This window comes from Sander lucioperca, chromosome 21 (genome assembly GCF_008315115.2).
Source record: "Sander lucioperca isolate FBNREF2018 chromosome 21, SLUC_FBN_1.2, whole genome shotgun sequence".
NCBI classification, from domain to species: domain Eukaryota; kingdom Metazoa; phylum Chordata; class Actinopteri; order Perciformes; family Percidae; genus Sander; species Sander lucioperca.
This window is the reverse complement of record NC_050193.1, coordinates 26,097,825-26,116,808: the sequence shown is the minus strand read 5'-3', so window position 1 is coordinate 26,116,808 and position 18,984 is coordinate 26,097,825. Positions and strand designations below refer to the sequence as shown.

Sequence of the window (18,984 nt, the reverse complement as noted above, 5' to 3'; positions counted from 1 at the left end):
TTTGGTCGAGGCGGCGTCTCTGGTTTCTCAGGGCAGGCTGCCAGTCTTGGCTCGCCAGCTGTCCGGACATCAGGATTGTAAAAGCACATTACTGAGGCTATGACAAAAACATTTGCTTAACAGTCTGCTTCACTGCATTCTGTTATTCTTTGCATGTGCAAATCATTATCATACTGTATGCTCTACAACGCCCCTCCATTGAGACTTTTAAAGTGTTCTTGTTAATAGCAGTGAACATGATTGTAGTGGTGGGAGAGATGTGCACATCCTTCACCTCCCTCCGTCGTGGAGCTGCATGGCTCACATGGTGCTAGAAGCTGAGTGTGGGTCTGATATTTTCTGATTAGAGAGATCAAAAGTATGGAAAAGTAAGAGAGAGAGAAAGTGAGATTGTGATTGTCTTCTCAAGTCTGAAATTTTTTAATATTATGAAGGAAATTGCAGACAGAGTGGGATATGTTCCTCACTAAATTTATTCCAATTCTGGAACTGGTTGTTTTAGCAAAATTGTAACATAACAATGTATTTGTGAAAATATCAAGGAATCTATTTAATATATTAGTCGATTGACAATCAATTTTGATAATTAACTAAAAGTTTGAGTCAAGTCATTTATCAAGCAAAGATGCCAAACATTCACTGGTTCAAGCTTTTTAAATGTATAGAGTATCTGCTTTCTCTGTTTTATATCACTGTCATTTGAATATCTTTGGGTTTTGCACTGTCGGTCGCACAACGCAAGCAATTTGAAGACATCACCTTGGTCTCTGGGGAAATTTAACAAGCATTTGTAGCATTTTCGACATTGTACAGAACCAAACCAGATTCACTGATAAACCTGAACTCTACGGTCCCCCTACAGGTTGGAAGCGGAATTGTCCATTACCGCTGTCATTCGAAGTACAGATCCGCTACCCGATCTGTCAAACTTGCATAGTGTGGTTATAGCTGATAGAGGGCTGCAAAGCGAATGCAGAAGTGCCGTTCACCCTGTTATGAGTTGATGAACCACTGAAACGATTTTGGAAATATTATTTTAAGGTACAAAAGAATCTTTGGTGTTGCTTTAATTGATCATGAAAATAAATGTTAGTTGCAGCACTGCAGTAATGTAATTTAAGGGTGTGGTTCCCTTTTTGGCTTAATAGCTTTACAGTCCATCCTCAGGTCACAGGTATGTATGAGTTGTGAGCAGATCAAAGAGATTTTCCCATCTATGTTTATCTCTCATGAATATCTTATTATGGCCTGAAGAGCTAAAACTTTACAGTATGTCACATACATTTTCTTTTCTCCTTTCATCTTGAAACACCCGGATGGGGATCCTGACCCCCTGGTTTGGATCCACTAAAGTATTATCCATCCTCAGTAATGAACTCTGATTACTTGCAGTTACTTTACACTCACTTCATTAATTTGAATGTAATGTGTCACATATAAATGTAGAAAACCACCACTGTTGCCTCAAGACAAATTCCTTGTTTCAGTTTAAACGTTTGCCAAGAATTGATGTCTTTTTTCACAAGTATCTGGAGTGAAAACAGTTCTAAGTAACACATCAAAAACTAACAGAGCATGTATTGTATTTTGATTGTGAAACAGTAATTAACAAGTACTCTGTTACTACTCAATCCTGCCCACAGCTCCAGTGAACAGCCCATTTAACCACACACAGTATTACAGTGGTTGAATGGCTTTACTTCAACTCGTCAGACTGTCACAATACTTTGCAACTGACCATTGCATATACAGTTTTGCATCCAACTAAACAGTAGTGATTTTGTGTGGCAGACATGCCTGCACAACACCTGCACAACTCCTGCTAGATCAGTCCAGGTCTTGCAAAGATAAAATAGTAAGCTTTTACATGAGATTAACTGGGCCTATTTGTTCAGCCGAGGAGTAGAGGCGATTTGTTTTTCACCCTCACATGGTACGGTTTGTTAATCATGATTACCAAACAGCAGCCATAGACTGTTTGAGGAGCAATTTTCTTCTTCTGTCACAAAAAAATGCTTGTTTATTCTCATAATAAGGACGTAATCCACTGATTTATGCACATCAGGAAAACGATTATCCTCTTTTCAATTACTTTTAGATTACTTTATGTCCAAAGCCCCTGGAACTTGGAGTTAAACAAATAACTAATTCAACAATTACAACAATTACAAAATGTAATAATATTCATGTAATATCGTCATCTTCAGCTACAGGTATTTCAGTCAAGATATGTCAGGTTCTTCATCTTGTGACCCTGTCATTAATAAATAGTGTCATTTTTGTTCATTTTTGTTTTGTTCAATTTTGTTCATATGGTCCAAAATCCCTAATACTGTATGTCTGAGAGTGCTTTACGAGTTACACAAGTTAACAGTTTATCCTAAGACCCTTGATTAGGATAAGGAGAACCTTTAAGTAGGGGAGACAAGGGAGAAACTGAGGAAAGAACAACAGAGGAGAGATATAAGTTAATTAGAGAGCTGCTGGTCGACACATTTTTGTTAATTGGACAAAGCCAGGCTAGCTGTTTCTCTCTGATTCCAGTCATGATGCTAAACTAAGCTAACTGGCTGCTGGCTCCAGCTGACTATCGATCTTCTCATCTAAGTCCGAGCGAATAAGCAAATTTCCCAAATGTCACGTCCCATGTCAAACTAAGTGTAATAGAGTTTCAGATAAAATGTAAAATTGTTCAGAGTGGAGACTAAGGTATGGTTGTAAAAAAACAGAAATGACAACATAACTTTGCAGCTGGTCACATTGAATGATCATCAGAAATGTGTTGATCTTAAATATTGCTGGTGCAAAACCTGAACAACGACAGCTCTATATGGCAAATAACCTGTTGAACCTGATGTTGTAGCGAGGGCTTTTACAGAGGGATGATGATGGGTGTCTATCCTCCTGCCTATCGCTTCTCCATTGTTCCATGTTTGCAGGTAATGTCAAGAGCTCTCCATAAAGAATATAATTTCCTCAAAAGCATGGTGACCTTTAGCCATCTCAATCAGGTGACCAGCGCAGAATGCTCGACTGGTGCTTAGACTGTGTGTGTGTGTGTGTGTGTGTGTGTGTGTGTGTATAAACTCTGGTGAATAGTCCTCAGCTGCCTCTCCCGTGGGTTTGCTCCTGTCCTCTCTCTCCAAACAATAGCTTGTTGTATTTCCTCCCATCGTGCCTCCCTTCTCCAACGCACCGCACATCTGCATCCTCCGTTCTCCTCCTCCCCCTCCGGCTCTCCGTAACCTCCGCTCCCTCTGCGTGACCTCGCCATATCCGTGCTTGATTCCTCGTCATCGGGGAACGAGTACACGTTTCTCCTTTTGTTTTCCCCAGAGGGCTTGGGCGGGGGAAAGTTCAGCGACATTTGGATGTATCTCGTGGGTCTTCTACTATGCCCGGCCAACAGCCTTTCCTCTGACCTCTCCCTGAACTTGTCCTAATGTTTATGAACCCTGGCCGGCTACCCCACCACCACACCCACAGTACACATTCCTGCATCCATAAGGGGCTCTGCTGCATCCAATGATGACGTCCACCTCTGTTTTATTTATGAGCTCTCAATTGACTACAGGCCAACGTCAAGTATTGTGTTGCAGATGTGGAATGCATAATATAAATTAGGTGGTTGTACAGGAGTCCATGTCATCAATTTATCTTATAATTTTGTTTCATGCCCTCAGCCACCTCCCCCTGTGTGACATATGGCTCTGATGCGATTCTGCCAGAGTTTGTGGCTTCCAACTTGATAAATAACATATATTATCAATAATCTCCTGTCATAACGCTCCACAGTAGTGTGTTTGAGGTTTGTCTGTTAGATTCCACACATCCTGAGTGCTGTTTAAGCTGACTGTTACAAAACTTTTTATTTTTCCTACCAGCCAATTATGGTGGCTTCCATACTTTTGCAGCTGCTTCTTGCTGGAGTGTCTGTGTATAGGATAGAGTTACACCAGGTTACATAGAGGATTATCTGGAAACCATTGATGTGAGTGGCTTCCAGCTGCTGCATGTGGGTGTAATATACCCATGAGAGTGATGGGTGACAGCAGTCACAGCTAAGGAGTTAAATCCTTGTTAATGGCAATCTATAGAATTGAGCTGCTGGTTCTGGAAGTCAGATTTTTCTTAGAAATCATGTTTTTCGGTTGTCTATTTGGTATGACAGATTGCTGTAAATACTGTGCTGAAGCCAGTTGGACGTGCAGAGCTGTGGTAAATTCAGGATGCTTCACATATGCAATTGGGGACAAAGAAATGCACCATAGTCGCCAAATTCATCCAAAATTGACCCTCAATCTGAAATGCAGTTAATTTGAACTACTATCTACAATACCTGATCTTAAGGTTTGACTCACTTTTGCTGGCACAAACATAATATCATTTTAAGTTTGTAATTGGATGGTTTCTTACTGACATGCTTTTCGGGGTTTGTACTGCAGGTGACCTTTCTCCTTAAGTTTTTAGCTACACAAGAACCAGATACGTATGTTCTTATGCATGTTCTCATCAGCAGAATTTCCTGCCCTGTCATGTAACATTGTCAGTAAAAAACATCAACAGGACTTTAACTTCTGGAATTAAATGACTGACTCCATTAGCTGTGTCTGACAGGGAAGGTGGCCTTAAACATTTCTGTACCACAATCTTAGAAAAGTGTTGTCAGAGGTGTACTGTAAATGCTTAAAGCAAGAGGAACAGGTGGCTGGATCTCTTGGGTGTGGTGAATGAGAGCTCTGTCCTGGTGTAGATCTTCATGACTGCTGTCAGACCTTCAGGCAGGGCCTCAGCCATATGAGCCCCCAGTGCACAGCTGATTGCAGATGGGATTAAAAAATGAGAAGCAAATAATTTTTTTGGAGGTTGGGTGATTGCAAGAAACTCGTGAGCTAAAGGGAAAGAAATATGTATGTTATTTCCCCTAGGACTCCCGCAGACAGATTATTGTTCTCATTTATTATATACCAGTTAACGAAGTCCCTTGCTGTTTAAGCATTAGCTCAAGTGTAGTTACAACTCTCTCTTTTATGGACCCATTGTTCCTGGGAGCCATGAAAAAATGTGATGTGCATTGAAAATGGTTCCCTCTCCTCTCCTCCGGTCTGTCTGCTCTGGAGGTCTTACCCTAGTTTAGAGAATGCTAATTCAGTCTGACCACTAAGCGGGAGTCTGGGCTGCGTGGTTGAACCGTCTCTGTGTTCCTCAGGCCTGGCATTGCCGGCGGCAGATCAGCTGCACTGATAGGAGAGGGAAACCAGGGCAACCTCCAACCTACCCCACCAATCACATCGCTCGTTGCGCTCTCATCGCTGCAGCCGTTGACAAATTACCCCATCCACCCACCCCCCACCCTAACCACCACATACAGTCGCAGGTGTATGTGAAACCTGTGTCAGGGCACCTGCTTGTGTGAAACTGGATGAGTGTGCACAAGCTTGTGTTTCATTTTGCACCCGGATTCATGCGAGGAAAGAAAGTGGCTTATGCCAGAAATAAATTGTTTTGGTCCATACACACAGATGCATATTATGTGCATGTGCATTGTGTTGTGTTTCTGTGTTTGTGTTAGTTCAGTGTGAGAATCCTTACTCAGGAAATCACAGGACCACCTTCAGCAAAGGATGTTTTTTTTTTTAAATTCACTCACCCAGTAACTAAAAATGGGCTTCCTCTCTGCTGCACGAAGAGAAATTCACCATCAGAGAGAACACATTAAACTGCTCTTCAAGCCCACAGTGTGTGCACACACACATGCACACACACTTACTCAGTCATCCCAGAAAAAACACCAAGGTTACATAATACAGAGTAATACCTCAAGAGTAAACGTTCACAAACAGCCAACCACAGCTCCTATCACCGTTACAGGACTCATTTGAACTCTACAAAGTAGCAATAAAAAGTTCAATTATTTGGTTCAGCTTGTTGATGTTGTAGCGCAGCCACAGCGAGTTTGGGTAAAAAGAGATGCTTGGGTCCACATTTGTATTTCATTCTTTGTCAGCCACTACCACTGCAAGCTAATGATAGGTTAAGAAAGACGAGAGTCCTTGAGGAACTGTGGAAATAAATGCAGAAGAAATCACACAAGAAAACAACATGGAGCTCAGACACAAGGGACCAGTCATCACTCTGGTGTTGACAGTAGACATATGGCCACCATCTGTCCCCCGACTAACACCTAGGATCATAGCCTGGCTCACACAGTTTGAAGAAATGCTGTGATGTGAGCTCCTCTTTTATTTAGACAAGAAGCATGAGCTGTCGACGAGGGATGCATTAATTGGGACGAGGCAGACGTGGTGTCCGTCCCATTATTTTTTTTTAAGATTATTTTTTGGGCTTTTCCGCCTTTAATGGACAGGACAGGTGAGAAAGGGGAGAGAGAGGGGGAAGACATGCAGGTAATCGTCACAGGTCGGAGTCGAACCCTGGACCTCTACGTCGAGGCATAAACCTCTAAATATATTTGCGCCTGCTCTACCCACTGATCCAACCCGGCCACGTCGGTCCAATTATTTTTTCATAAATACGAAAAACATTTCTGATGTCCCCACCCACCCATGTTGTTAAGCTCTGGGTGTGGAGCAATAACAGTGGCCTCAGTGTCAGTCTGGATTCCACTGTGTTTTGCTGTAAGTTCCTCTTCGCTCCTAACAGTTATGGAAGCCAAGATCAATTTGTGCCAAAATGTGAGTATGCAAGGATTCAGAGGAAGACAAAACCCTACTGTGTATCCAGTTTCTCCAGAGAGAAAGAGAAAAACAAAATAGATAGATGGATGCTTTTTGACGTTTCCTATGTAATTTCCAAGTGTAAACAATTCAATTGAATCCTGAAGATAGCAAATGCAATTAGCAGCAAGAATTTGTTTTCTCTACCGCCGAGGAAAGTGTTTGTGGATGGTCCTAAATCACACTCAACCCCTACCAAGAAAGATGATTTTAGTCTAGAGAAAGAGATATAGAGAAACTATAAATCTGGAAACAATGGGAACTGAAGCACCGGTTTAATTAAAGGTAAATATTTTAATCTCTGTGCATATTTGTAAAGATAAGCTAATTCGATCAGCCATTCAGGACGGTTCAAGGCTGCAGCCCCACTTCTCTCTCCCTTGTGATCTGTTTATGGATGTATGGATGTGTGTGTGTGTGTGTGTGTGTGTGTGTGTGTGTGTGTGTGTGTGTGTGTGTGTGTGTGTGTGTGTGTGTGTGTGTGTGTGTGTGTGTGTGTAAAGTGAGGTGGGGAGCAGTAAGGGGTTCTTGGCACAGCTCAACAGTCTTGTGATGGGCGATCAGGAGTTTGTTCTCATTGGATTCAGAAACAGGTACCTTCTTCCTCCCTAGGCACCATATTTCTTTGGCTGGAAATAAGTTTTTACATACCCAAATTTTTAAGAAACAAAAGATATCTGTATATTTCAAATATTTTTTGTTCTATTCCTCTAAATAATGGTTTATGGCCTGGTTATAAATATTTCTGCAGAGGTTGTTTTTCCATTGCTCACTGACTTCATACAGCAGAAACAGAAGGGGAATCACTGTGTTTATGACAGCAGTGTTAGTTAAATATTAATATGCCAGTGCCTGGCTGTAAGTACATGGGATTAATGGATGCATCATCCTGTCACTTTTTCACACCTGCATGTGAAGGTTGCTACTATGCGACAGAGCCATTTAGTAAAAACAGCTCTTAACCCCCTCAGACAATGCATATTCATTTTCTCACTTTTTTTGATTTCCCTTCTACCTCAGACAGTTGCTGATGTGTAAAAACCTGTGTCAAAGGCAGACGCACATTCACTAGTGTTTGTATGTGTAAAAATATGTATACAAGTGACCCAGTCTGTGAAATATAAACTGATGACAAACATATGATTGCCATTAAATGACTCTTATATGCCCAAAGGAAGAACAGTCAATGACACAAAATGGCTCCCTTTGCTCAGTCATCACTGGCAATTTGGCTAAGGTTTCCTTGGCAACACAAACTTGGTTTCTCACTGAGGACAAGGAGAGATGGTGCTGTTATAACGCAGCCGCAACAACACTTGCATCCAACAGCAACAGCCTTGATTTGTATTTTCTCATTCAATTCTCTGCTCTGTGTCAGCAGGCGTGATTATAGTAATGCAGTGCAATGGACCTCTAAGATGAGAACCACAGATCAAAAAATGTTTTTGATCTTTACACTGAAATAGAGGGCAGGAAATGGGTTGTATTCAAATGATTTGTCTTGCCTGTTTTTACATCAACGGACTATTTTCTGTAACAAAGCACTCAGAGGATTTTTAAAACAAGTTAAAGTGCCCATATTATGAAAAAAAAACACTTTTTCTGGGATTTGGGGTGTTATTTTGTGTCTCTGGTGCTTCCACACACATACAAACTTGAAAAAAAAACACTGTTTTGAGTGAGATACGGTTTCTGAATGTGTCCTGCCTTCAGTCTCCGGGTGAGCTGTTCAAAATCTGCAGGGTTTTCTACGTCACTAGCCGAAACGAGGGGGCTTAGCGCTAGCATCCTAGCGGTTAGCCCCCTCGTTCTCAATGGCAAAACACTGCTACAACACACACAAGTTCACCATAATCTACAAAAGAACTACTTACATGTCCCTGTTCTGCAGGTATTCCACGTAAAGTTGGAAGTGTGCCCTCGTTTAGAAGAAGTCTCCCGGCTAATCCTGCCTTGTACTGACTGAAGCTGGAGAAACAGCTAGCTAGCTGATGTGATCCTTACCTAGCTACTGTGCATGTGCGACTCCTAACAAAGATGGTACAGAAGTAGAGATGTCTCACTTTGTAGCTAAAACAGAGAGCTCAACACACAGGGTGAAAAGAGGAGCTGCAGCAATGTGCAGTACAACAAAAATATGGTGTTTTTTGAAAATTAAACCATGTAAACCTGGTACAACCTCAAAATACAATTATGAACCTGAAAATGAGCATAATATGGGCGCTTTAAAAGGCCCTGAAATGAACCTTTTTTGTATTCTCATGCTGAGCGTTTCCTGAACAGAGATTAATAAAGAGGATAATGTGATATGGCACTAATCTTATCATTACATCTCAGTTCATTTTTTTGGCCAGTGTCAGTGCTGTTTTTATTTCTGACATTAGTCCAGTACACTGAGTATGCAAAATAGACTATAGAAGATGCTCGTAGCTGTCCAAGGAAAACATCTTTATCCATTTTTTGTGATTTTGAATTTGTCAGATAAACCAAAGGATTAAGTGTACCTTTATGGGTTGAGAAAATTCTCCTACATCGTAAGCTGAAAAAGCAGTTTAAAAAGCCAATGGATTTCCCTAAAATGCATTGTCACACAACTAGAAACGGGGCTGATTTTCTTAGCTTGTGAAAAGTTGACATTTTGGACATACATGGTTTTCATTGGACAGCAATGGTGGAAGTAACAGTCTGATGTAGTGTGTGTGTGTGTGTGTGTGTGTGTTGTCTAAGTTTATACAGATAAAGAAAGAAGCTTTTTTTTATTGATGTCACATGAGAACGAGAAATGTGCTAGATTCAAAATATATCTTCCTCGTTGGTGACTTCTTCACAAGTCTAATCACACATGCATAGGCCTTCTTGTGCATGTGCCTGCCTTCCTGCCTTTCTTTATCTCACTGGGTGTGCATATTAAATGTTGGGTTTAGTAAGCAAGCAAATCAAGATTTCATCATTTATTTAATTTAAACTTGTCCAGCGGTCTGGCAGCTCCACTATGCCATTACAAATGGATGTAAATGCACATGTTTTGTGTTGCTTTATTCTCTGGTATCAGATAAGACGTGCTCTTTACTTGGTCAGGCATAAATGACCTTTATGGATGCCGTTCAGTTCAAGTCCTCAGGTCAGCCTCCATTTAAAACAAGCCACTGCTTATCAGTAACCTATTACTTCTTGCTCTGGCTGCCTTAGCAAACATTGGCAGAGGCATTTGCCACAACTATGTACACACTTTCAAATAAAGCGAACACAAACACAGATATCCGAAACACTGCAGCTCACAGTCTCACAGCACATAGTCTTTAATAAAAGTTATCTTGGACAATGTAGGACATTTTGTTTTCAGCTGGCATGGTTATAAGGAGCTGTGTTTATGTAATTTGCAATAGAATGTCATCCAACTCTCCGTTTCTAACAAAACAGATACCACTGCTAAAAAAATTTGTATTCCTGTGGAATTTTAGAAAAATGACGTGTCATTTGAGCTACAATGGCTACTTTCTCCTGAGTTGGTGTGTTGATGTGTGTGTGTGTGTGTGTGTGTCTGTGCATCTGGGCATCTGTGTGTGGGTGTCTATTCTCCCTAGGCCAGTCGGAGTAATGTGATTGTGTTTAATGCGCTCTTTACATACCCTTGAGCAAAACACATCCACGCTGTTATTGACTGGCTTGTCTGGGACAATAAATAATGCAAATCAAATTTACCTGCCATAGAAAATACGTGTGGAATGGGAATTCTTAGGTGCCTTTCTGTTCAGCTGAGTTTCATTCTGGTCTTGGCATTGCCTTGAACAACCATGTTCAGTTAACTTCGAATCCTTGTCAGTAGTATTTGCAGTAGAATAAATCACGTCATGTCATGTCCTGAAATGTATATTTTTTCACAAAATCATAACTGCTTATTAACCCTGCCCCTCTTCCTTCAGGTGGTGTGGGTATTGCAGCCACTCAGCTGTGCAAGACAGTGAAGGATGTGACTGTGTTTGGCACGGCATCCGCCAGCAAGCACGAGACCATCAGCGAGGGTGGAGTCACGCATCCCATTGACTATCGCACCAAGGACTATGTGGAGGAAGTCCGCAAGATCAGTCCGAAAGGTGAGAAATTTGAGACAAAGTACTCTAAATTCTGAGTTTGTGTGTGCAGGGAATGGAAATAATTTACCAGTGTCACCTATCTGTAATCAAGGTTACATCAGTATTCATGTTTTCACAGAAATTGTTTCATAAAGCACATAGTCCGGATCGATATATTCCCACTGGCACAAAGCAATACTGTGTGACTGCAGGCAGTGAGATGATATATTTTCATACACTTTGTTTTTTTTCTCGTGACACAATTCTCAGCAGAGCTGGCTGCCACGTACACTAGACTGACAGCTTAGGGAGTAATTTTTCCTACCGAGCAAACTCATTTCACTAAACAGCGACTGTTTGGATTCTCATCGCTATCAATAATGCATCCACAGAGTTTTATGGAGATGTGGCCCTGGACTTGCCGAGAAAAACGCTGCTTTTCAGCAAAATGAAACAACATCCAGTTCCTGTTTTTTTTTTTTTTTTTTTTTCTTTCGCCTACTGCTGTGTTCCTAGCAGGATGGAGACTGTTATTATGCTCATTTCATAGTCCCCTCTCCAACCCTGTCTGTGTTCTTTGGAGCATGGAGCGAGACAGACAGACATTACAGAGACAGATAGGAAGAGAGCGAGAACTGACACTTTAGACAGAATGTATCTAATTAGAAGCCTGGATCAATGTGCAGCCCTGCTCGCTACCTTTCCCTCTGTCTTGGCTCTCTGTCAATTCATCTGTGCTGTGGTCAAGGCAGAGTCCTGCTGTGAGCATCCCACAGTCAATAGAACCAGGGTTTAACACAGCAAGGAGGGGTAGCCCAATTTGAGGAGTCCCCTCTGGCACAAAGCAACATCATTAAAGCCGGGCCTTCATGGCCAGACATTAATAAGCCACAGAGAAACCTTCATAGTTAGGTTGCCATTCTTTACCATCTGTTCAGATATTGGTTTGTTATTTGCTCCATCTTGGAATGGAATGGACAGTGACGGGGAGACATTTTATCCCTCTTGTCTTATCAGTGACAAGAATTGAGGAAACATAAAATAAGTAGGATCTCACCCCGCTCTCCTCCTCTCCTCTCTTGGCATACGTATGGGTTTGTCTTCGTGTAAACATGGCACAACTTGGCTACACTGGCTCCTCCTAGTGACCTGCGGCATGCGGAGGGTGCTGCTGAGGAGACTTGGCAGGCTGCTCTCGCTGAATTCACACCAGTAATAACTTCTTCTCTCTCCTGCGACAGGGATGGACATAATACTGGACCCTCTCGGAGGATCAGACACCCATAAGGCCTACAACCTGCTGAAGCCTATGGGGAAACTTATCACCTATGGTAAGTAGTAACCTGCATGTAGATCAGGTATTTTCAGTGTAGAGCCAAGTTTGGAGCAGCTCCATTTAAATCCTCAGTGATAGGACACAGCCCCTCCATGAGTGAACAGAGCAAGAATAGGCAAGAGTTAATGCAATTAGATTTGGTTAAAATGGTCGGTCTTGGAAAATGCTTGCCAATTTGAGCAGTTTTCCACACAAAATAATCAGATTCAGAACCACTTTTATGAGCCAATGTCAAATAAAAATGAAGTCTCAACCACCACAAGCAAACATGGAAAAGACTCACGCAGAGCTTGCCCCCAGGCTGTATGTATTTCTCCAACCAAGATTCTCAATTTTTTTTTAAAGTTACCAGAACTTCTTATGTAATGCCTGAATCCAAATATGTGGCAGCGCTTGTTGGCAGCGCTGCACAGCATGGTAGGAAGTACAGCGGTTACCTTTTAAGTTAGCTAGCTACCTGCACAAGCTAGCAGCTGACAGAAATACCCTCAAAACTCATACTAATACTGTATATATTATGATTATCTGTAAGTTCTTTACTAAGTGGCAGTTCTTTACAGCTCACTTATTATTTTAAAATAGTATTCCACTCTATTGCAAAATATTCGGACAAGCAGCTGCAAATTGCGTCATTTTTAATTTTTAATAAAAACTCCAACGAAATCCTGTAGCGTAACTGTTAAGCAAATGAATACAGTACATGAAATAGTCATGGGTTTCCACACGCACAGAATAAAGCTGCTTCCTGGTGGGCAGTGTGACCTCTCTGTAGAAGTCCATGTCCTCAGTGTGCTGTGTGTCATCTGTGGGAAGGCCTTTACGCTGGCTCTGTGGCGATGCCAATCTGGAACCAGCATGCATGCAATAGTGGGCGGGGTCGGCATCCATGAAGAACAGGGCCTTGCCTTTGCATGCTGCACAAAAACCCACTACTCAGCATGGTGCCCCCCCCCCCCCACCATCGCCAATCACCCCCCCCTCCAGGTCCTCCCCACCCTGTTTGCTGGTTGCTTCTCTTCCAGCTTATCAGAAGTATGCATGGCGGAACAATGGGCGTTCTATCCACACGAAACCTGGAATGTGTCTGAATGTAGCAGGCTGGGTCCCTCTCTTCTCTCAGAGCATGCTTTGTGTTGTCTGTTTCCCCCGAGAGAGACACAGAGAGCATAGGAGCCGATGTGAACACAAAAGGAAGGAATAGGAGGCGGATGTGGCGACAGAGGTGAGAGACGAAGTGCTAAAGAGGTTTTCCGGGTGGAAGGTGTAGGTGAGACTGTGAGAGAGGCGGAGCAAAGATATAAACCAGAACTAACCAGTAGAGGTACCTGACAGGACTTAATGTGGATTTGACATGCTGCCTAAAGATGAACCAGTCTCTTATTTTTGTCCATTAGTGTTTGGCTCATAAGATGTCATAAAATTGGAAAACATGAAAAGATGAGATATCACCAAAGCCCAAGATGATGTCTTCAGATTGCTTGTTTTTCTCAACCAACAGTTAAGAAATCCAAAGACATTTAATTTACAATGGCATAAAAATAGAGAAAGTGGTAAATCCCCAAATTTGAGAAACAGGTAAGCGACTTAAAAGATGAATGTATTAACAACATTTGTTTTGTTATTTTCTGTCAATTAAGTAACCGAGTGATGCTAAAAGAGAAAAGTTGATGATCAGGTGAGGGAAAAGTGGGAGTAAGGGGGCAGATAATGTGATAAAAGATGAACCAGACTTTTAAACATTTCATCATCAGTAAATCAATTATACACAAGGATTTAGAAATGTACCTGAGGAGGAGTGGGACAGAATCTGAAGGAATATTAAAACTATGTCACGTGATGTGAGGGTGCGCCTCATTCAGTTCAAGATTATGCATCGCTTCTAATGGACTCCCTCCAGCACTGGTCTGAAAGACACCAAATTGTTGGAAATGTAAGACAGAGGACGGCCAATTTCTTCATGTCCTATGGTCCTGTGATATATGATAACCTACCATGTCGGATTGCAGGGACCCAGGTTCCATTCAGCCCAAGATTATTTGTTCTGGGAGATGGGTCAATCCTAAACGGGATGGATAAGCACATAGCCAGACGGAGGAATGAAGGGGTGCTTCACATGTTGCGATTGAGGTTCTTTCTCTTCTTTCAGGTACATCTAACATGCTCGCCGGCCAGAAGAAAAACCTGCTCGCCGTGGCCAAGAACTGGTACCATCAGTTCTCCATCCACACGCTCAGCCTGATCCAGGGGAACAAGTCGGTGTGCGGCTTCCATCTGGGCTACCTGGACGGGGAGATGGAGCTCATCACCCAGGCCATGAACACCATCCTGGATCTCTACAAGGAGGGCAAGGTCAAGCCCCGCATCGACTCCACTTGGCATCTTGAGCAGGTTTGTGTCTAACTGTGGTTCCCCATCCCTTTACACCTGGAATTCATTTCTAAACAAATTACTTGTACCAAGATATTATCCTTAATATCCAACGGATGCAGCTAGTTTTCCAGACCTGTATGTGACTATTTGAAATGTTGTTTTGTCTTCTTAGGTTGAATCCACACTAAAATATGTATTTCCATTAAACGGCCTTTGTATGTAGGTTTCAGATCCATTTATGCCTGGTTGTTGGTGTGACTAAATGCATCACTGTGCACCGCATAGCATCCAATCCAATCCAATCCACTTTATTTATATAGCACGATTTTAACAAACACAAGGTTTCCAAAGTGCTGCACAAAAAGATAAAACAGAAATAAGTAAAATAAATAAAATACAATATGACAAACACCATACAAATATGCAAGTATACACATAAGATCAACACTCTACCAGGAGTTAAAAGGCCAAAGAAAAGAGGTGTGTTTTAAGAAGATTTTTAAAATTAGACAGAGAGGAGGCCTGTCTAATGTGCAGAGGCAGTCCATTCCAAAGTTTTGGAGCTGCAACGGCAAACGCTCGGTCCCCTCTGAGCTTAAGCCTAGCTTTAGGCACCGTCAGGAGCAGCTGGTCAGCTGACCTGAGAGATCGGCTGGGAGTGTAGGGGTGCAGCAGCTCAGAGAGGTAAGGTGGGGCAAGGCCATTCAAGGCTTTAAAAACAAATAAAAGAATTTTAAAATGAATCCTCAAATGGACAGGCAACCAGTGGAGTGAAGCTAAAATAGGTGAAATGCCAGTTAAAAGACGTGCAGCAGCATTTTGTACCAGTTGCAGCCGAGCAATGGAGGACCCACTAGCCCCTATATAAAGTGCATTACAGTAATCCAGCCGAGTGGTCACAAAGGCGTGGATTACTGTCTCAAAGTGTTGTCTCTGAAGGACTGGTTTGATTTTTGCCAGCTGCCTTAGCTGGAAAAAGCTGGACTTCACCACAGCTTTAATCTGGCTGTCAAATTTGAGGTCTGAGTCCACTTTTACCCCCAAATTTGTCACAATTGGCTTGCGATACTGTGCAAGAGTATTTTTTTACAAATTTAAAGACATCCAAGCTTTAATGTTGTGTAAACACTGTAGCAGTTGGTTAACAGAGTAAGAATCAGACTTTTTAAGGGGAAGCTAGATTTGACTGTCGTCCGCATAGCAGTGAAAAGAAATGCCATGTTTCCTGAGAATGGAACCAAGTGGGAGTAAATATAGAGAAAATAAGAGAGGGCCAAGCACCGAGCCCTGTGGGACCCCACATGAGAGAAGAGCAGTGGAGGACACCAAATCATCAAGGCCGACACAGAAAGTCCGATGTGACAGGTAGGACCTGAACCATTCCAGTGCTGTGCCACCGACGCCCACCCACTGCTCCAAACGAGCAATGAGGATGTCATGGTCCACTGTATCAAATGCTGCAGTCAAATCTAAAAGTACAAGGATAACACAGTGACCAGAGTCAGTAGCTAAAAAGATATCATTAAAAACTCTTAAAAGCGCTGATTCTGTGCTGTGCAATGCTTTAAAACCAGATTGAAAAATTTCAAGAATATTTTGTTCATTTAAAAAGTCCATGAGCTGGGAATATACAATCTTCTCTAAGATTTTAGAGAAGAAGGGCAATTTGGAGCTAGGCCTAAAATTTGTCAAAATAGTAGGATCCAGGCCAGGTTTTTTTAATAAAGGCAGCACAACTGCATGGATGCATTTACACCTGTACTACATCATATTTTACGCCATGTGCTTACAACCCAGTCACCCAGAATTCATGTGCCAATGCCAGCTGGGTCTATGTGTGCATGGGTTTTGCAGTGTGATTTGCAGGATTGGGTGTGGCTCTCAGATTCAATGAATCTCAGCAATAAACGGGCAAAGTTTGTCCACAAGAAGCACTGTGTCTCCTCAAGCATAACTCAGTCAGCCAGACAGAGTCAGATTGTTGCTGACAAAATGAACACTGCTAACAGATATGAATAGAGAGTGTGAAAAATACAGAGAGAAAGAGGGAGTCAGAGGCTAACATCTTCTGTTGTCAGAGGCGGAGCTGGTCAGCAAAACACCCGCTGTCTTTCTCCGCCATCTGACGCTCTTTCTCTGCCTCTCCATCTGTCTGCTCTTTATATCAAACTCTTTCTCTCTGTCTTTAGGTTATTGACTCCCTCTCTGTCTCTCTCTATCTCTCTCCATCTTGCTGTATTCTCTCCTTCTCCCTCCTCACAGTGTATCCTTTTTGCTTTTTCTCTCTTGTTGCTATGGTGACATCCTTTAGTCAGTGTGTGCGTCTGTCTTAGGGAGGGGCCCTGATGTATGAGAAAGAGACATGGAAGGAGCGTGGAAAAACAGAGGAGAGAAGAAGGTATATTTCAGTCTGGCTTAAGGCGATCGGGTGTGGAAAGTTTCCAGTGTATATGCATCAAAGAGATAAGAGAGATAAGTTAATGAGATAAGTGATTGATTATTACAAGCTGAATACAGATGCCATGTCCTGACCCAATCCATCACAGCCCTTCCTCCATCCTCCGTCCCCCCTTCGTTTTTGCTCCAATAATCAATAAAAATGATTGGACAATATTTAGAAATTAGCAGTATCCCTCCCTCCTGTGGTTTCTCGTGGTTCATTATCTACAAATGCACTGATACCCAGGAGAATAATGGATCATGTCTGCAGCCGCAAATAGCACCCTCTTGTCCGAGATGCCTGGGAGCCAGAGAGGTCGACAGATCGACAGATCTGTCGACAGTGAAGAGTGGAAGTGGGTGGAGTCATCAAAAGAGTCGCTCTCACTGTGACTTTCATTCACATTGAAGATGATTCTTATAATTCCCGGACTGCCCCCACCCTCCCTTTCAGTTTCAGCAAGGCGTGTTTCTCATCTGAAGGACACCAGTTGCTCCCTTTCATTCCCTCCTCCCCTTCACTTCGAACTCCCACACTCCCCCGATTTACCATGTGTCTGAGTCGTCAGGGCCACGTTTTAGCCAGGCTTTACGTTGCTAGGAGATGGCGCAGTTGCCGTGGCATTGGTCGTTAGGTGGTCTGCCTGGCTCGCACGAAGAGGGGGATTGGAGGTAGGAGGGAGGGGGAAGCGACAGAGACAGGAACAGACAGTGGACAGAGCTCGGTGGTCAAGAGGAGGGTGGGGTTGGTCTGGCGGGGATTCTCCTCTCCTCGTTATGTTTTACAGTCAGAGGGACCAAGTTAGTCGATCCATCATCGGATGGGGCTGATTGCTGTCAACACACGAGTGTCTGTCCCCAAAAGCATAAATGTATAATGTATCTATGTATGAAGCTCTTCCGTTATCAGATTAGCCACCTCTAAAGTTACCACCGTTTTAACCCGATAAAGGCTGTGTCCTGGGGATTAACCTGTGCTGAACAAGCACTGCTAAAGGATAGGTTCACATTTTTCCAAGTCTATCTTTAAACAACACTCGCGTTCTTAAGTTTGGCTAAAACAAACGTGCTCTGATCTACACAAATCTTTTAACCTCTTAAAATTCTGACAGCCTGTACACAACTGCTACGTTTGAGTGGTTATTCATGCGACATATCTCTAGAAAGCTAAGATTCTTGTGATTCGATTGATGTAAACCATTTCAAGATACAATCACAATAGCAGGTCAACACTCAACACCTCAACAAGCAAACAAATGCAAAATTGAGGCAACACACCTATGAGGCCACATAGTAATCCACCAATTGAATAACATTCTGACAAAACTAGTCTTGTTACATAGGCAAAGGACCAGACGATCTAATCCAGTAAAATATCTAGTCCAAAACACATTATTACATCAATAAATACCCACAGAATGCTGTTGCATCATTTTAAATTAGACAACAGACTCCATGTACTCCAAATGGTTCAAGAACAGATTACACTTAACTTCTGGGCATGCCTTGGATTGGCGTTTTCGCTTAATTTGTCAGGAATGGTAAGAGGTTAAAGTTTTAGTGCAAAATTCCCTCTTCATTTGTTTAAAAATGAGATGTAGACAGCAGCAGTTTATTGATTGGATCATCTGCACTGGCTCACAACTTAATTTTACAGAAATGATGATATAAGAATTCACATCAGACCCTTCATTAAACGCCAGCACCTGTTAGAATTGACACCCAAACTAGACCAGGATTGAACCAAGGTCTCAGATCCAACTCCATCATTCAGACTCCAGGAAATCTGCCTCACGCCCCCTCCTTTCTGTCCTTAACTTTGAATGCACAATGATCAACACATTTTAATGTAGAGATGATATTTTCTGATTTGAAATAAATGTGTTGTTCGGTGGCATTGGGATATTAGATGAAATGATTACTTTCTGCTTCATGTCTCAATTTTCTTTTTTGTCTACGTATAATCATAAACATTTCATTATATTTATACTTAATAAATTCTGATATTGAAAGTATCTCTTTGCGGTAC

At 42.2% G+C, this 18,984-nt stretch overlaps 1 protein-coding gene across 1 annotated transcript in view; it reads left to right on the top strand.

Moving 5' to 3' along the window:
- The window catches only part of vat1 (vesicle amine transport 1), a 31,180-nt gene that overhangs the window by 7,489 nt on the left and 4,707 nt on the right, over positions 1-18,984 (top strand). Inside the window, exons 3-5 of the mRNA XM_031318619.2 lie at positions 10,661-10,831; positions 12,052-12,141; positions 14,293-14,534. Of these exons, the coding sequence (XP_031174479.1) occupies positions 10,661-10,831; positions 12,052-12,141; positions 14,293-14,534 (503 nt within the window). The remainder of the gene's footprint in view (positions 1-10,660; positions 10,832-12,051; positions 12,142-14,292; positions 14,535-18,984) is intronic.